Source organism: Vanessa atalanta, chromosome 10 (genome assembly GCF_905147765.1).
Source record: "Vanessa atalanta chromosome 10, ilVanAtal1.2, whole genome shotgun sequence".
Taxonomy (NCBI): domain Eukaryota; kingdom Metazoa; phylum Arthropoda; class Insecta; order Lepidoptera; family Nymphalidae; genus Vanessa; species Vanessa atalanta.
The window spans coordinates 3,152,518-3,172,077 of record NC_061880.1 but is presented as its reverse complement, the minus strand read 5'-3'; the positions used below and the strand labels follow the sequence as shown (position 1 = coordinate 3,172,077).

The 19,560-nt window shown below is 30.1% G+C and overlaps 2 protein-coding genes across 2 annotated transcripts in view; one reads left to right on the top strand and one right to left on the bottom strand.

Annotated features, from left to right (window-relative positions):
- Positions 1 to 6,737: 6,737 nt before the first annotated feature.
- LOC125067053 (phospholipase A1 member A-like) lies at positions 6,738 to 13,017 on the bottom strand. Its single transcript, XM_047675431.1, has 4 exons — positions 12,910 to 13,017; positions 12,590 to 12,806; positions 7,770 to 7,847; positions 6,738 to 7,687 (listed from the first exon to the last, which is right to left on the bottom strand). The coding sequence occupies exons 1-4, from the start codon at positions 13,015 to 13,017 to the stop codon at positions 6,738 to 6,740; spliced, it is 1,353 nt and encodes a 450-aa protein (XP_047531387.1).
- The window catches only part of LOC125066918, an 82,110-nt gene continuing 75,276 nt past the window's right edge, over positions 12,727 to 19,560 (top strand). The window contains exon 1 of the mRNA XM_047675243.1: positions 12,727 to 12,900. The gene's annotated coding sequence lies outside the window, so the exon portion shown is untranslated. The remainder of the gene's footprint in view (positions 12,901 to 19,560) is intronic.

The following is a 19,560-nucleotide window of genomic DNA, read 5'->3' as shown; positions in this document are numbered from 1 at the left end:
TGTTAGTGTGCGTGGCTATATTAGTGGCCATATTTACAAGGATGTTTTTGTGTACGTAGTGTTACTAGTAAATGAAAAATACTCCCATTAAATATATATATGAAATAAACGAAACTTTTTATTGAAAGAAATATTTTGCAAAGTTTTTGACACAAAACAGTCTTGCTTATTACATTTATTAATACTAGTCAGATTTCTTAATTCTGTGATCACAAAGACTTTCGATAGTATCAATTAAAAATAAATTCTTAAGATGTGAATCTTGTGACAATTATAACAAATCTGAAAACTATTTATTCCGTAAATTACATTTAAAACCTACGGAAATGTTTTGGTATTTATTTAAAATAAAAAGGTAATTTACCTCTTTACTTATTGGTTCTGCACATATTTATAACATGTAGTATATATTTATATATATAATAAGTTTTCTGTTTAAATAATTTAAACATCTCAATAAAATATGTCTGATTATGTTACAATATAAAAGGAGAAAAGGTAAATCATGACTTATTTCTCCCACAAAAAGTGTAGATAAAAATAGACGAACTATGACAACACCGTTCGGCTAGAATGAGGTATGAAGGCATAATTACAATTTTCATTTGACTGTAAGTAGACGTACATTCATGATATTACTTTGTATACATTTCATATCTAAGCCAGCTTAACCTACGGAGGTTCTACGCGCTCCTGCTATCTTGTTCTTAAGTCTTAGGTTTAAGTGTGATCTAATCTGTTCACACTTTAACTGTTCCTTAAAAATATGCCGTTTTGATTTTAATGAAAAGTTTATCTTGAAATATTATATATCGAATGAAATTGACTTATATTAATAAATAATTCTTTATTTAATTCCTCAATATCAAGGATTTAATTTAAAACTAAAATTAAGATTACAGTATCAACTTTTATTCTCAAGGTAAGCAACATACATATAGATGCGCACACACGCACTCGCACACACATATCCAGACTAAATTTGTTATAACTTGGACTACCGAAGTATAAATACATTATATTAACTTCTAACTAAGGACGTAACTCATTTTACCACATTGAAGCTTTAACTTCTTTGAATAACAGGGGATCATTACAATTATTAAAAACAATAATACAATTGCGTTACTTTTAATATATTTTGATTAAATTATACCTCATATTACGGAACCAAAAACCTTAGCAGCCACCAAAATTGAATAAGCGCCTGTATAAATTATCAGAGCAAATATTTATATTGTTCTTATTGCGTAAAATTATATTTTATATCTAAGTATCATCAGGACCACGAACATAGATCTTTCATTTAACTCAGCTTGTACACTTTCTTTTAATTACTTGTGTGAGATCGGTTGGTTAAGTGATTAATTTGTTCAGCATTAAGTCTAATAAAGTCTCATATGAAAAGGTGCCTCCTACGCATCCATTTACCTCTCGTGTTTTGTTCTTAATGGAATTAAAAGTTACTGCTTAAGAAATTGTATATCCACACAAATATTATATTAATATGATTGTATAAGTGTATGATAATGTAGTAGGAGTATTTAGAATTAAACTACACGTTATCTCATTTATTCTTTAATTCATCAATAAAAAAACCACGAAAAGTACTGCAATTCGAGCTTATTGTAAGTTAGACATGTCTTTAACTATTAACAATAATTTTAACCTTTTCTTCTGAATGTTGCAATTTTTCCACGAACGAAATAAGAAAAGTTTTAATGATAATAATTATATTATATATATATATATACTTATACTACTATATAAATCTATACAGTCTGTCTGTACACTTAATTTTTTTGTCGGTTTTCCTCATAAATATTCGTTTTATGAGTCATTGACATCAGTTTTAACATTTTTGTAATTTTAGTCTGTCTGTCTGTATGTCCCGCTATAACTCAAGAACGGTTGAACCGATCTTAATTATAAAAAAGGGTATACAGTAAGAACATGTATTGCGCAAATGATAGACTATATATAATGCCAGTAATCATTTTTAATCATTATTTTTGTATTTTTCTTAAATAAATTAAGAAGTATTCTTCAACTGTTCTAGGTAAATGTGTGTGTGTGTGTGTGTGCGTGCGAGTGCGTTTGGCGATTCAATAGGTTAAGTATAGCTGTCATTGTATCTATTGTCATTTGTTTAAAAAGAAAATATTACATTCATTTATTACAAAATAAAATGTAATAATATAAAAAGGTATAAGAGGTTACAGGGTTTTCAACGTCGAAAATATTGAACGAGTGACAGTTGAGGCGGAGTCAGAGGCCGATTAAGTTTGCCGCGAAAACTCAATTTCTTTTTTAATTTAGTGTTTTTGTTATTAATTTTATTATTTTCACTAATAATTATTATTTTATATGATCAATTGATATATTCAAAATAAATTACAAATACAATTTATATAAATAATAATTTTAAATAAAGTTTAAAACGGGCAGGGAAGCGGGCTGGTAATATCTTATAAAGTTATTATAGAGGATATTAAATTTGTTTCAACTAAATGACATAATTTACCTATTTCACTGTGAATGCGTTATAAAACTTTCAAAGTGGTTGAAACATAAGTCTCTAGTCCAAATAAACACATAAACCTCGTCTATTTTTGAAACGTTCGCAATAGAAACTAAAGCTCGTAGTCGATAAATTTCTAAAGCAATAAGTGATACAATGTAATGCAGCTTTTACTATTTAAACATTTATATGGTTTCTAACATGGTGATGACCTACTTGCCATAACTTATATCGATTTGGTTTATTAGTTAATATATATCTTACTTAACATCTTAAAACATTATGTTAAATTACCTTTTCAAGAGCTGATAGTTGATTTCGATATACTCTGTTAGTCAAATATGAGGTAATTATTTCTTAGAATGATCATTTGCATATTAATTTTATGACTACTGTATTAGTGAGTAATGTCGACACGATTCTCTGTAAAGACTATTAGTAATATTCATAAATTGTTCGTTCTTTTTTTACGACAACAATAAAACAATTTCTTTTTAACACACTTTCATATTGATATGTTGAAAACGAAATAATAAATTCAAAAAATATTTTAACATTACACTTTCTTATTGAGTGTAAAAAATACTACTTGCGGTTCGACTATCCCAGACTTAATAGAAACTTTTTTAATAATAATAAAAATAGATATTTTTAAGCACCTGTATGCGATCTTATCATTGCGAATCAACTCTATCAAATAAACGTTCGTTATCGTTTTTTTTGAAATCTTACTATTAAAGAAAATATACGTTCGTTTTCTGGAATTCTATTGGAAAAGCGTATAAGAAAAGGAACAGTAACTCGATGAAGTTGGGTAACAGTAGTAACAAGTTTATGGTTGTTCCTCGTATAAATCGCAAGCAAATCATAATTTCTAGAAAAATCATTTACGGTTTAACAAACTTACAAACATACATTATAATCAACGATATACGCCACAGACTCGAACACTAGATCAAGAATATATTTCTAAAGGATCATGCAAGTGACACGAGAAACTTCTAAGAAATCATTTATCAAAATGCAATCCCTAAAAGGGTCAAAAGATATAAAGGTTTTATGGAAAACAAGTTTGTTCGTAAGAACCAGTCACATAATTCAACATTTTTAAAAATATCGACTGAAAACTTTGTGATATGTTGTATCCATCCTTTAGCAAAATTTAGTTCAAACATTCGAGGCATGGATATAAAATCTACTAATATGATCAATGGGGTTTACCTGTGTGGGTTACGGTTTACTTTCATTGCAAACTCTATTTTTTACCGCTTAAAAAGCTGGCTATATTGTATTTATCTCTTTAAAGAAACTCAATTTACAATTATTGAATAACTAAGTACTGAGCTCAGTAATACACAGGTTTTGTTAAAGAAATTAGTTCGCCTATAATATATATTTTAGTACTTTAATGGTCGAACGGCATTATTACCTTTCATATAATTAAATTAAACGCACTAATCTAAGCAACTACGAGGACAATTTTGAAATGTTTGTATGTGTTGGATGGTGACATCTAGTACCAGTATTAAATAATGATGCTATGATACATGGCTACAAATAATTGCATTTCATTTGGCTTAATTCTAGTAGAAACATTTTTAGTATAACAACCAACGTCTGAGAAATATATAGCCGTTATGCCGATACAAATCCCAAAATGATAATGTAAACTATTTTATATCATTCGCTAATTAAGGTGTAAATGTTATTTAAAATATTTATTGTGACTTTTTGTTAGGAACATAAATACTTTTTTAAATTGTATAATTCGTGTCTCAAATATAAAATGTTGTCTTTCTTATTCTTAAATGTTATTTGAAAAAGGCAAAGAAGATCCTCTGTACCCGAACATTTCTTGGCACTTGGGTTTTTTATTAAAAAATAGACATTCTGAAAAATGTTCCAGGAATGGAAGAGATTTTTTTGTTGATGTTTAATAAAACTTCCAAAATACATTGCGAATAGTACTCAAGTTTTTATATTTATATCAAATATAAGACATTTAATAACCCCTGTTATTCATAATCATTCCTTCCGTTTAAATATATTAAAAAGCACCACAGCAATACATCAAGCAATCAAGGCATATAAAACACTTAAAAAATATTTACATGCCAATATTTTTAATAAAAAATTAAGTAAGCAGCCTGTTCCACAACTGACGATAGCGTTTTTTGAAGAGAAGGCCATGAGATTAGTCCATACTTTTCCAAATCGGGCTAAGGATTCATATTATGTGGCAGATTTCAACAATGCAAAGTGTTTCCGTTATTGCCAAGCATGAGACGATGATGGCGCAGTGGTGATTACCACTGCGCCATAATCTCAAAAATAAATAAATATATATAACTTTATATATAATATATAATTTCACATATAATAATAATTAATCTGTATAAATGTCAGTTATTTAAATCATAATTTTCTAAATTAGAATTCAAAAGTCACAACTAATTGTATCTTTTGCACCTGAGGTAAAATGTAGCATTAGTGCGTGCAGGTATAACGTGACCGAGCTCTCTCAGCTAAACTTGTAATTTATCGAATTTTAGCTTCCTGTACACCGTTAATTGATAGTAAGTGGGACAATTGGATAAATACCGTTGAATTTCATTTGAATTTGGAATACTTACAGATAAAATATGCTTGTAACATTTTGACTATCAATGAACATTTTTGCAGATGATAATTATATTAGCTTAAAAAGATCGTTAACTAAACAAATAATAACTATTTCTTACATAACGAATGCACTTCCAATCATTTCACATAAAATCAAATTTGTAAAAAAATCATAAAGAAGGCATATTATTCAATACAAGATTATATAGATGATAAAAAAGCGTGGAGTTAATACTTGTTGACTTCCGTGCAGGATGTATTATATACATATGTAATTGTATTTAACTAACATGACTTTGTATTTTAAAATTTTGCAAAAAAAAAGTAACTACTGAATTTCTTGCCGGTTCTTCTCGATAGAATCTGCATTCCGAAGCGTCACTTAATATAGTTTGTTAAATGACTACTTGAATAAAGTATATTTTGATTTTTGGTTTTGGTACATCCCTTGGGCTTTAGATACATTGATTCATTCACCCTTAAAACCAGAACACAACCCAGACAGGCTTGATCACCAAGTAAAATATCTAATTTAAAAAAATCATGCCTGTAACATTATCTTGAGCAAAAAGTAATGAAGTACTTCTCACCTTTGATTTTATTTTCGAAACGTAATGTAAAAGAATTGCTTAAACATTTATGTATAAATTGTTAAGTATTAAAAAATAGGTACGAGTACAAAAATTTTATTAGCCGCTTTACCAACGTAATTGAGTAAATAACTGTTATGCGTAAATGCTCCGCTTATTGCTCGCATTACGTGACATTTATTTGTAGTTGTTTAAATGGAGTAATACAAAAGATAGCACTGGAAGGCCAAATATGTTAATTGCTACCTTTTAAAGCACAATTTACACGTACGTACAACATCAACATATTATGATTAATAAATATCCGTATCTACATTTATTTTGTTTATTTTTTTTTAATATCTTTCATTAAAAGATTTATTTAAAAACAGTATATTTTAAATTGATTTCCGTAAACGCTAGCTAAAGTCTGGTTAATCACAATATAGTATTAAAATGTAATTAACTTAGATTTCTCTGTGACGCGACGTCAATGGAACTCTGCATTCGTCGTGGTTTAGTTACGAAACGGTGACGTAAAAAACGATAAAACCATTTGTTTTTGCAACAAGAAATAAAACGAGTAAAAATTTTGTCTCTAATTTTAGGACGTAGAAATTTTACATTAAAATTGTACAAAAAAATAATTTGTAAATAATATCCGTTCAATAGAAACGTGGCACCGGGATAAATGTAAACTTACGTAACTATTTAATTGGTTTTCACCCCATTCCATACTATTTATTTTAAATAACATGAAATTAGCCTCTCATATCAAAAATAGTCGCAACAATCCAATTGTTTTAGCTCATATTTTTATTCGTATTCGTATAAAATGTAATTCATGACTATGGGTATGTCAGAAATAGATGGTAGTTGTAAACATCTAATACTTATAAACAAAAAAGTATTTATATTTAAAAAAATCACAATACTTAATATACATATATCACAAATTGATTAAACATCTATGGCAGTGGAACTTTCCTCATTACAGTATAATACTAAACAAAAAATGACATTCGTCAAGTGTAACTTAAATCCATTAACCAATTATTATTGTCTTTCGGCGTGATATATTTCGTGCCATTCATACCAAGGCCGAAAGGTGATCCAGCCGACGTCCGCAGGTAATAAAGACCGCGTGTCGAGGTTGAGGAACCGTATCCCAGAACGGCATAATCGCTATCTTTACATTTATTTGCTTCAAATTTTTGCCAACTTTGACATCGAATACCTACAAATGATTTCGGAGTTCGTATACTTTCTGCATACACCTGAGCTGCCCTAAGATGACTGCAAGAAGGCATGACACATCCCGGTTGTTGAGGTCCACCTCCATTTATATAGAAATCGGCGTGACCAAGAGGTTCGATCACTCCCTGCATTAACATATTCGAATGCATCACGTCTACATATTTGGCGTCCATTTTGTCTAGCCTCTGGTCAGGATACGCGAAAGAGAAACAAGGACCTGCAGGATCTAATCCAGTTATACGTCCAATTAAGTGTGATTTATATTTATGAAAGTATTTCCCCGCCCATCCTGCTATATGTGCTCCCAAACTTACACCGATGAGATGAAAATCATCAGCACTGGCTCCAAAATTTTCCAAATTACCTAATAAATTAGCTAATCTCTTTCCTATTAGACGGGCATTATGCACGGACAATATATATCTCTGATTCATCATTTCTTCAGCATCGACGAGAAGCACATTGAAAATATTTTTTTCATTATAACCCTCAGCTATATCCTGTGTGACTGAGGACTGTGAACTGTCCCTAAATCCATGAATTATGATCTTTGTTTGTTTAGTTATATCAAACACATCAGGTTGAGTTAGAGTCTGAAATGCTTTATCTATAGAGAAAGTCCGTTTTTCTGTTTTATCGATGTAAATTATTTTCATGGTCTTCAATATTCCATTTTGACTATTCATGGAATTAAATTGTAAGTCCACAATAGCGCGACCTGCAAATGTCAATAAACAAAAATTAAAACTCACTGAATTATTTGCACAACATTATAATCTTAAGGTCAAGGTTGTACTCACATGCACCGGACATTTTTGCATACAAGTTCTCAAAGAAATTTAGGTTCGGCTGCTCACTTTGTGCGATCACATCAAACACTAACAAATGTTTAATTGTTATTACGAGCGGTATAACAGTATAGAGGTTCATGGCAAACCCTAACACGGTCACTGTGTCACTGTCTGCTTTGAGAGAAAGGTCCACTCGCTTACTCGGCAACTACAGCAGTGGTTAAAGATTTGGAGGGGCATAAGCTTGAGTTAATAACCAGTGCACTACATTCGCTCACTTAGAAGGTCGTATATTGTGTACGTTACAATGATTGAAATGAAGGAGTATATTTAATCTGTATTTAGTATAATTTCACTTTTAAGTGTAACATAATAATAACTACTATTATTAACTATGAGTATTATATATTAGATTTTTCGGCTTCCTTTTTAATTTCTGCAAACAAGTTTCACAAATCTGTTTTACTGTAATACATACATATAGATTTCAATGGTTCAATTCGTTTAAATAGAGCTTAAGAAGATTAGTTTTCACGCAGAAAAAAATGTAGCAAAAAAGGAACATCAGCGTATTTGTTAACGGATTACACATTCAGTGTATTACAGAAAAATTAACAAGTAGGTTTATTCTTTTAAATATTTAAAAAAAAATACAGATATTTTATCATAAATACTTAATTTATAATAACATGCATTGGTAAAATTTAATTATAAAACATTCCAATTTGAACTTTATTTATTTTTATAATTAGCACAAGATTAGTGTGCTTACTTAAACCCATTTATAGTATATATTTTATAACTATTATCAAATACGGATAAATTGTAGAAGTTTTTTTTTCTTTATTATAAATTTATCTTGTAATAGATATGGCGCAATGCCACTAAGTTTACTATAATGAAAATAGATGATGATGGGCTTTGTTATTATTATAATTTAAATATACTTTTACCAAAATTCATAGAATATTTATAGAAAGAACAAATGTTTTCGATCAAAATGTCTAAAATTAGCGACACACAATAATGCGTTTGAATATTATTTACTTTACCGGAGGTAAGGCTTTATGCGAGTTAGGTTGGTGACCAAGGCGCCAACAGGTTTTCCACTACCAAACTTCGAAATTCCCTTGGTCCTTATTAGCAGAATATTTAATATTACTATACACTGCCGTTCCAATGGTTATACTTTAGGTTTTTGGAGACAGAATTTAACTTTCTGATGGAGAGTTAAACGAATGCATAAGTTGGTAGTTGTTAATTCAAGCAATAGAAAATAAAGCAATAAAGGTAAATCTGAAATCAGGAAATAAAAAAAAAATATTTTTAATTTAAAACACAAACGAACACATTTTCGGAGCGATACCCGATAGTTATCGTGAAGAATCGTCACCGGTACCAAAAGTGTAAAATTCAAGTCAACGTAATTGGATGTAATTGGTTTAAAATTAAATTACAAGATGCTAATACTAACGGGATGTTAAAATATGAATCAAAACAGATTTTAAAAATGTCATATATTTTCAAATTTGAAAAGAAAAACGATAAAACACACTAGGACTAGTAAAATAACTTAAGCTTAATTTCTGAAAATGTTATACTAGATTAAAAGAAATGCTAAAACTTACCATATGCAAAACTCAATTCCGTCTAAAAGTACGCCGGCTAAACCAATTATTTTATTTCTTGTTGAAATTTTTTATGCATTTTCACTTAATGAATATTTTATTATCGTCGGGTATATTAAGACGCAGGATTTTTGCTTATTATATTGTCTAAGATGTATCCCAATGATTAATATTTATTAAAAGATGAATACGAATTTTTCGACAATTTAAATTTAAACCCCTTTTGTAAAATTTTAAAAATATATCTTTATAACGAAACATTTTATCTGATAAACCACTTTTTTTAAATATAAATCTTCGGAATCTAAATTCAGAAATATCCAACAATTTTTGACCAATAGATTCATAAAATTAATCCATGGCTAAGGGTCAGAGGGACATGAGACTGATTCTGCAAAACTTTAATTTCTCATCGGATGTACAAAACCCTGCAAATAGTGCCTTAAACCAACTTATCATTTATGTGGCTAGCGAGTCGTATCGGATAATTTTATACATTACATTAAAAGGCATGCCGTTCATTAACTAGTGTTATATTAAAAGTGTATGATACCAATCATATTTCAGAGTAATAATAATGTGCATGCAATTAGAATGCAAATTCATGTTAAGGAGAAACGAAGGTCTTTGTTTAAGGTGGAACCTATTTTGGTATATTTTTACAACAAATTCATGTAAAGAATATTACTTAAAAGCTGCTCGAAACACGATTTTTAAACGATTTAATAAAAGAAGGAAGTTTTCAATTCCATTGTATTTTTTCATACTTGTTATCTCAGAAGTCATTTCTCCGATTTGGATTTTTTTTTTTTGTTTTGTATGCTTCCCGTTTGGTCCCATTAGAGTATGAAGAAAAAATATCTAAGGGTAAAAAATACGAGATGAAATTTTTATTGGCTCGAATTTAATTTATTTCTTTGTATTATTTGAAGTAATTTAAAAAAAATATATCTATGTATTATTTTCTATTAATTGAAGTATTTTTATATAATATCTGGTTTAAACAGCGATTATCCCTTTTCCTTTTTACCTGACGTTTTGACAGTTACACCTGTCGTGGTCACCGACTGATTGGAAGCTGCTAATGCCCTCGGTCAGTTGGTAAGTGCAGTGTCAGTAGAAAATATAAGATTTAATATATATATGAAATTTTGCTCGGATTCCAAGCTTCATCGTCCTTTCAGTGCAACGTTCAACGAACAATCTCTTCTAGTTATTAAATAAGATTTTATTTTGGTATCACGTAATAATAATAAAGTTGTTAGGGCATTCTAATAATTATTATTTTATAATAAATATGTAAATGTCATCATATTGTCGTATACAAACATTATACACTGTTATTTTTAACAAAACATGTATATTTTTTTTAAAATAAATGTTCTTATTAAAATTAAGGGTATATGTTTTTATAGTTATTAATCGTAAAATAAACTCTTACGTAACAGTTTCAACAGATCTCCTAACGGATACACAGCAATTCCGTACCTCAAATACTGTTGTTTTGTTTTTAAACAACTCTATGATATTAAATTTCATCGTTTTTATGAAACAATTATATTTACTACAGTATGTGTTCTTATATAAATTTAGAAATTCTATTATAATAACAAAAGTAATGGCGGACCGAAATATTTTGTTTAGTGGTTGTCTGTTTACAAAAATATTTCATGCTAGTTTAGGATTTTTGTTTATTTATGATTTATGTATCATTAAAAAATCAAAATATGTAATCTACATGTCCCACAACTGTGCAATAGTCCTTTGAATAAAAGCTGGCGATTATAGCACCACTCTACTTCGACGCGGATTCAATTCGCCAGAGACATACACAGGTTTAATTATGACTTTGGCTTTCACCACCGAGTTCAAATAACACTATAAATACAAATTAAAGATTCACGTGATCTAATCACCTCTCTCGACCATTGCATGAACAATATGTAAATTTTAAGAAATGGAATGTGATTATGCTATAACAGTATTTAGAATTATATTCTGAGAGATGTCCTTAATTACGATAATCGCATAACTCTCTGATTACAGACAATATTAAACTTCAAAGTGTTCATATATAAATCCAAATGAGACTCGATACGAGTATATTGTCGATTCGGTAGTTTATTTTACTACTCATTGATCAAAAGAAGTACCGCTGTCGATTCAACGTTTTATTATTAGCTCATTTAACGTATGTATGAAAACTTAGATTGTATTGTTTTGTATTTTATTTCGAAATTGCATGATTTTAACGAAAGGTGAACGTCTTATTGATCGTAACTTATTTTAAATTAAACGTAGACCTATAAACATTGTTTACGAGGTGATTAGTTAAGTAATTCTGTGTATCTTCTTTCAAATATCAAAACAATGATGATAGATGAAGATAAACCACATTTTCAATACACTTCCAACGATTATATAAGGTTATATAACATTAAACATAATGAAGACTACAAATGTTGTATCAATTTGTATCTATATTTGATTTTTTTCGTAGATTTAGTGGAGGTAGACGACCTTTGAGATAAAGTATTCGTGGGTTGTAATAAAAACACGCAAGACAATTAATTCATCTTAGAATTATTTTAATTGTGTAAGAAATATTTAATTAATTTACATTATAGTAATTTGCAAATGTTAAGCTATTTAATAATATTCTCCATTTAAGAGTGTTTTCTCTCAATATCGTATTTATAATAATGGAGGAGAAAGGAAGATATAAAGGGGAAAATATTTTCCGGCCATGTCGATGAGTTCGATTCCGTTTTCGCTCGTGCTTGTTCATCGATATTAATGTGTATTCGTTTCTCTTCACGTTAGAAATAACATTGTTCGTTAATATATTTCTTACATTTCGCATAACAAATAAACCGCTGTTGTATGACTACAGCTTTCTTAATAAAATAAAAGTGACGAAGAAAACTAAGTGGAATACCTCTATCTAAGTATATGACGCACCGGAACATTCATGCTGAGTAATAGGAATTATCATAAATATCAATAAAGCCTTCACAACGACTAGGTATAAAACTTGGTAAACAATCAGCTTATTGACAGAAGGAGTAAATATAAATAGACTGTGACCGGTAAAACAATACTAAGAAAAAAATACATCAAATTTTGTGATCCAATATGAAACGATACTTTATAGAAATATTAATGATTAAAATAGTGAAACAAACATCTTAATTGCAATACGTGCAGAATTATTCGGTGTGGGGTAAGTGGCGTGACGGCGGGCACCCAGCCGTGGGCGGGCTGCGCCGTGCGCGCTGCCGCTGACGCCTGCCGCCTGCCTCCAGTAGCTGCCTGCCGCCGCGCCAGTCGCACGTCCCGGTACGACCTGTCCCGAGTACCGCTCTCCCAGTGCCGCCGCAGCCTCGCCGCCTCGCGACACGCCGTCCGTGCCACCGCGCTGCCGGCATAACAAACTAACGCACGGTGTCCTTTCTATACATAGTGTTTCATCACTTTACACCGGGACCGCATCAAGCCGCGCTCGTATTCACGTGAGTTACATGTATTTTTGCTTGTATTCCTGCTGATTTCTCATTTAGAAATGTTTCTTTTTTTAAGCTTGCAATGTTATATTTGGCTACATGCTTCAGTGCTATTGCTTGATTCATTTTTTATTCATTTTATCAAATTGGTTAAATATAAAATGATTTATTTGCATTTTTTTTTTCTTTATTTCCCTCAATCCTAATTTATTATCTTAAATAAATGATTACACATTTAAACTAGAGATCATATGTTTGGTGTTTAGATTTAGGATATTCAATTGGGCTATTTACCTATTTATTTTTTTTATATACGATCCAAAAAAGGTGTTTTGAATTTCAAAATCCTTAACATAACTAAATTTTTAGTATTAACATCTTGGTCATAATGATCTTTTAAGTCAGAAAGTACTTATTTGGGCAAGATTTTCGTAAATCCTACGCGTCATTCCTGAAACGATTTAACATTCTTACGTCGGATGTGACGTCATTATCGACGATTCAGATTATACGATCGAAGCCTCACACGTATTTCTCAGAAAATCTATTAATGAAGCTATTTATTTATTTCATTTTCCTTCTTATCATCTGAATAATTAATTTAAAAAAAATGTTTATAACATTTTTTTTTAATTAGTCTTATACTTAGAAAATGACAGTTTAATTTTTTTTCCTTTATTAATCTCTGTTGATTACAGAAAATATTTTCTTTGAACATAAATATTATTTGAACGTTGAAATTAAATTATAATTTAAATTGATTGGATATAAATTAATTTAACGCTGAGGTATTAATCATTAATGCTGAAAAATTATTCATAATCATCAATTTTCGTAATTACGCTTATTTATAAATTAGCATAGAATAGCGATTTTTTATCAAAAACCTATTATTATGAATATATTAGTGGTATAGTCTTGCTACCTTATGAGATTTAAGGATTTCTGTCTGTAGGTAATAAAAAAGTTATGACTATGGCGGAAGCCGTCGGCGCTTATAAAACAGATTGAGTTTCGATTTTGACTTAGTTAATTTAGTCTATTACATATATATACATATGTTTAGGTATAATACCTAATTAAATAATAACTTCGTCTTTTCAATATATCCAATTACAAGGAGTGAATTAATTATTACATTAATATTAATTAGTAACAGAAACATCAGGGCCCAAGGACAATATTTTATGAACTTTAGAATTAATATTATTGTTTTAATATTTTGTAATTTGAATTGGTGAACTTAAATAAGGAGAAATCATTATAAAAATGATTACAGTCAATTGACAATGACACACTGGGCGAACGCCAAACATCTATTGATATTTAGCATTAGCGACGACTAAATTTACACAAGTATTGATTGTGTGTCTTTGTGTTACTTACAAATATAGAAAACTGTTCCAAATTGAATGGTTTGTAGAAATATTTTTGTAAGAATGAACGGGAAAGTTGATCGTTGGCAGCAAGCAGTTGGCAAGCGACGCTAACGAAAACCCAAACAATTTTGCCATTTAAAGTTAAATATAAATAAGATAGTTAAAAGTTTAACAGATCAGTTTTCACTTTTAATAATAATTTCAGATTTTTCTTAGTATTTAAAATTATTAAAATGAAAAGCGCTTTGTCATATAAATTGCAAATGAATTTTTATCAGGCGAGAAAGCTATGAAAATAGTTTCTGCTGTAACGGATGGAACGTGTTAACATGCCTTTTAACCTTTTAAAACTTTAGGGCTGTTTATTATTATCCCTTTTACCTCCATCATCATTAATTTATATCATCATTAACTTTAGCATTTCCTACGTAGATATACATGTCATCAACATATTTACATTTTAAAAATACTGTAAAACCTTTTGTTTGCAAAACGTTCTTGCATTTTCAGTAAACATGGGTAAAAATAATGTAGCCCTTGGAAACTTAATCATCTATATGTCCAACTGCTGGGCTAAGGCTCTCCAGTTTTAGGAGAAGGATTGAAGTTTATTCCATCACGCTTCAATGCGGGTGTGGCACATTTTGATCCAACACACGCATTTCCTCGCGACGTTTTCCTGTACTGTCGAGCATGAGACGAATTATAAACACCAATTAAGCACGTGAAATTTCAGTAGTGCTTGCCTGAGCTTGAACCCGCATCGGTTAGAATAAACATTTTTTCAAAAAGATTTAAATTTAAAAAAAGATTTGTATTTCAAATAATTTATTCATCAAATATAGCTCGGATAGCTTATCCGTAAAATATGATATGCCGGGTAGGTTAACTTCGTGAAGTATAAAGTGTTAGTAACAGAATTATACTCTTGGGAAATAGTGAACATAGTGTGCACGAGGGTAGGTAACTGATCTTCATAAGCCTTGCTTGGACGTTTTCTTTTAAATGTCAAGAGTCATGAGCCATACAAATACGACAATTAAGTTTCAATTATTACAATGGTATGTTTTCTAATCGAATACAAAGCCTTTATTAAAACAATATCAATTCATTAAAATAATTTAATTTAATATTGTTGATATTCCCTTCTATGAGGGAAAACAAAAAAGTATTATTCAGCTACAGATTAGAGACTTCATATATGATTCTTTATCTTAATGTTTTAAATTATATTAGTCCCATTTCTCCAAAATCTGCGCGGATTGATGGATACAATTTGGTAGAATTTCATTTAACACATAGAAGATTTTTCACGACATTTTAACCTCTGAGCACGAGGCATATATTATAATAATATATATCTTCTATATATACAAAAGCGAAATACCACTCACGGATTAATCACGAAATTTCAGAAACTATAACACCAACAAACTTGAAATTTGGCAGGTACGTTCCTTATAGAGTGTAAACATCCGCTAAGAACAGATTTTACTAAATTCCACCCCTAAGGGGTAAGACCAGGTAATGGTAGGTTGTATGAAAGGCCAGTCGTACATAATAATATTACGAATAAAGATTTGTTTGTAATAGATAAAATCTGAATCTGTTGAACCGATTATCCAGCAATAACATTTTATTTTATTTCAAACTAAAATATCACGGGCACAGCTAGTATATATATAAACTAACATGCAACGATTATTAACTGTAACAAACCAGAAAACCAGAACAGATTTAAGGAATCTCAATATTATGTAATAAATCCTGGATTATATGAAATAATAACAGAAATATACACAAGTATTCTTCCTGAATGTAAAAATAAATCTCGTTACAATACTTACGATTGAACCAAATATAAAATTATTATTTATTACTAACGCGAAACAAAAGACCGTATTTTATAACCAGTATTCTGTTTTGTGTCTCCTGGCTTCATATTACGACGAGGTAAGAAATTTAATATAGATTCAAATTCTGAATCTTTGAAGATTATAAAATAAGCTACCCACCTCGTTTTCTTTTCTCCACATTAAAGTTGAAATTTCCAAAGATGCTTTTTGAGCAGATGCTTACGTTATACAATAAACCTATGTTCTAAAATTTTGAAGCCTTTCTAGAACCAGTAGTTTTAACTGAACATTATAGTCTTTCAAATAATTTAATAAGTAGATTGATCTAGTAAAAGAACTAACAACTTTAAATATATAATGCATTCAATCTTGTAAACATACAAGAGGGTAACCTTTATCAAATATTACACCAGCGTTTTACGATATATTGTTATGTTCCTTTTTAATAGATAAGTATACCAGTGTAATTACTACTTCTAAGAATTGTATACACTCTTACACTATCAACCGGCCACGTGACTAATTTAAAATTTTATTTTACCGACGTATGATTTTAGTTTTCATAAACGTATCCCCGAATATTAGCCAAGTTCAATTACGTAAATTTTCTAGTAGGAGCTCACGCTGTTTTTTCATCGAACGATTATATTTATAACATATTATTCTATTTTATAATTTATTGCATTCCCTTAAACTAATATTTCATGTAATAAATTGAAACAGTTATACCTTATGTATAAATTTAAGAACACTTACGAACAAGCACGAGTCATTGAAGCTATAAACATTTATATGAAAATTGAATTGAAGTATAAAATCTTTCACCTAATAATATTCCAATTCAATCAAATGAACCAAGAAAATTATTTATAATATCTGCTAAGCGTTAAATGTATTGTTACAAATTTACAAGAAGCTTAAAGTTATTAAAGTTGCACCAAATTGAATTCAACGATTAATTAAACTTTCATTCATTCATTCATTAGCAGCCCGTAAATGTCCCACTGCTGGGATAAAGGCCTCCTCTCCCTTTGAGGAGAAGGTTTGGAGCATATTCCACCACGCTGCTCCAATGCGGGTTGGCGGAATACACATGTGGCAGAATTTCGTTGAAATTAGACACATGCAGGTTTCCTCACGATGTTTTCCTTCACCGCCGAGCACGAGACGAATTATAAACACAAATTAAGCCACGAAATTTCAGTGGTGCCTGCCTGGGTTTGAACCCGAAGTCATCGGTTAAGATGCACGCGTTCTAACCATTGGGCCATCTCGGCTCAGTTAAACTTTATCCCTGTACAAATATTAATCGTGAAACCTATCGTATTTTTAATTAAGTAATGTTATCATCTTGGCTAAGTTACGTTAAGGAAATATAACAACAATATATAACGAAAAACAATTATTATACTCACTGTGAATACATTTATATTATGTCATATTTAAATAATACAATTTCGGATATCGAAATTTAATAGAGTTTGGATACATGTGACGTTACTTATTCAATCAAAAATGTTATTTTCCTGTTCAGTGACATGAGGCAGATTCAAATGTCAAATTCAGGTGTTTCGATTATTACGACGGAAAATACAATATTCCTACCAAATTCTAATCTATTAAACATATATGCCCGCTCTACACATCATCCTTTGACTTCGGTAAGTTAAATAAATAAATTGATGATAATGTCCTCCTTTGCAACCATTGTCCATGAAGAATAGCGCAGGAGATATCATTCATTAATGTATGTACGCAAACATAAATATACATAATATAGCAATATAGGTCTCTCTCATAATCCAGTGGGACGGTCATCCGACACGATCAGACAGTGTTCAGGTGCAGAACAAACGTGCTTTCTTGATAGAAAAACTCAATAACGTTTTATTGGACCGACCCGGGATTTGGACCGCGGAAAACCATATATGATGTATTCATATGTTTGGTTGTGCTGAAACACATTGAACGAATCTTTTGAATGGATTTGAATAATGGAATACAATTAAAATATCGAAAATACTTGTTTACCAAATACGATTCAATTTTTGTAAGAATATTTTCTAGTAAAAAACACCATAATAAAATTGATTCTATCTGGCATCGCAGCACGATTACGAAAGATATATCTTATTTCAACATCCGAAGCGTAGATAATATCATGTTACAATAATACTACCGTTTAGAAAAAAATTATAGAAGCAAGCGTGACTAATACCTCCAGCTAGATGATACCTATGTTTCAAATCCGATCTTTCTCGTTTAAAGAAATAATTATTTTTTATATAATTATTAACATAAAAAATAAACATATAGTTAAAAATTTACTAGTCTAGAAGGTATTGCAGTTAACGGAGTTAATATTATTTAAAAAATAATTGATGACAGAGACGTTCGGATAACAATAACCACTCTTCTCTTGGCAGAGATGAAACTGAATACGTGACATTGGAGAAATAATCTGTGTCATCTTTGCACAAAAAAAACCCATAAATACAAAGGCTTGACTGGCAAATATAATGTACACGCACAATGTAGCACGCGCTCAGCATAGCACATCAACATGCCTTAAGCCGAGGTGCGTTCTCACAGAAACCCTAGGCGTGTTAGTCACACCAAGCCTTCACCTGAGCACCCCTTTTCTAAGCTATGTTACAATACTCAGCCTCCCAACCAGTGATGCTGTCAATAGTAATAAGACAAATAGCAAAACACAATTCAGAAAAACAAACTAAACCATTGACCGAATCAGTTGAGTTTTTTTCCAATTCAACCAACTTCGGATATTTTAGTACAATACTTTTGACTTACAACACAAGTAGAAATCAAATGGATATAGTATGAATATTAATTTAAAAAAAGAAATCAATTAAAACCAAATCGATTAATATTTACCTAAACTATTAAACGTTTCCACAAACGACAAAAAATAATTATTATTCTGAAATACCAAGCTCCCAAACCAATCGCATAATCAACGTAATTTAATGTCCTGGTCGTAGCTCCAATAATAAACGGAATGCTATTATGGTATTTTTTTAAACGGCAAAAATAAGAACTGAATAAACAAGTAAGAGATAAATAATTCAGGCAGCACAGGTGGTACGGTATCGTGCTCATGCAAATCACACAAAACAAACTTACAGTTGCGGTCACTTGCAATTGTATGATCATTTGATAGAATGTGTTTCTCTAGCATATTGTTCATTGTCCTTAGAAGCAATAACTACGAACTTCACATCACTTATTTCATATTTAAAGGAATTGTGAACTAAGGGATTAATTTAAAGTCTTTTATGTATATTTTATTTATGTGAATCTAATATTAAATAAAATGAAGGAAGGTTTTGTTATTTACATAACAAAACCTTCTTTCCTTTTCGCCTCAAAAGGAGATGATGCCTTAGCCCAGCGATGGAATATTCACAGGCTGT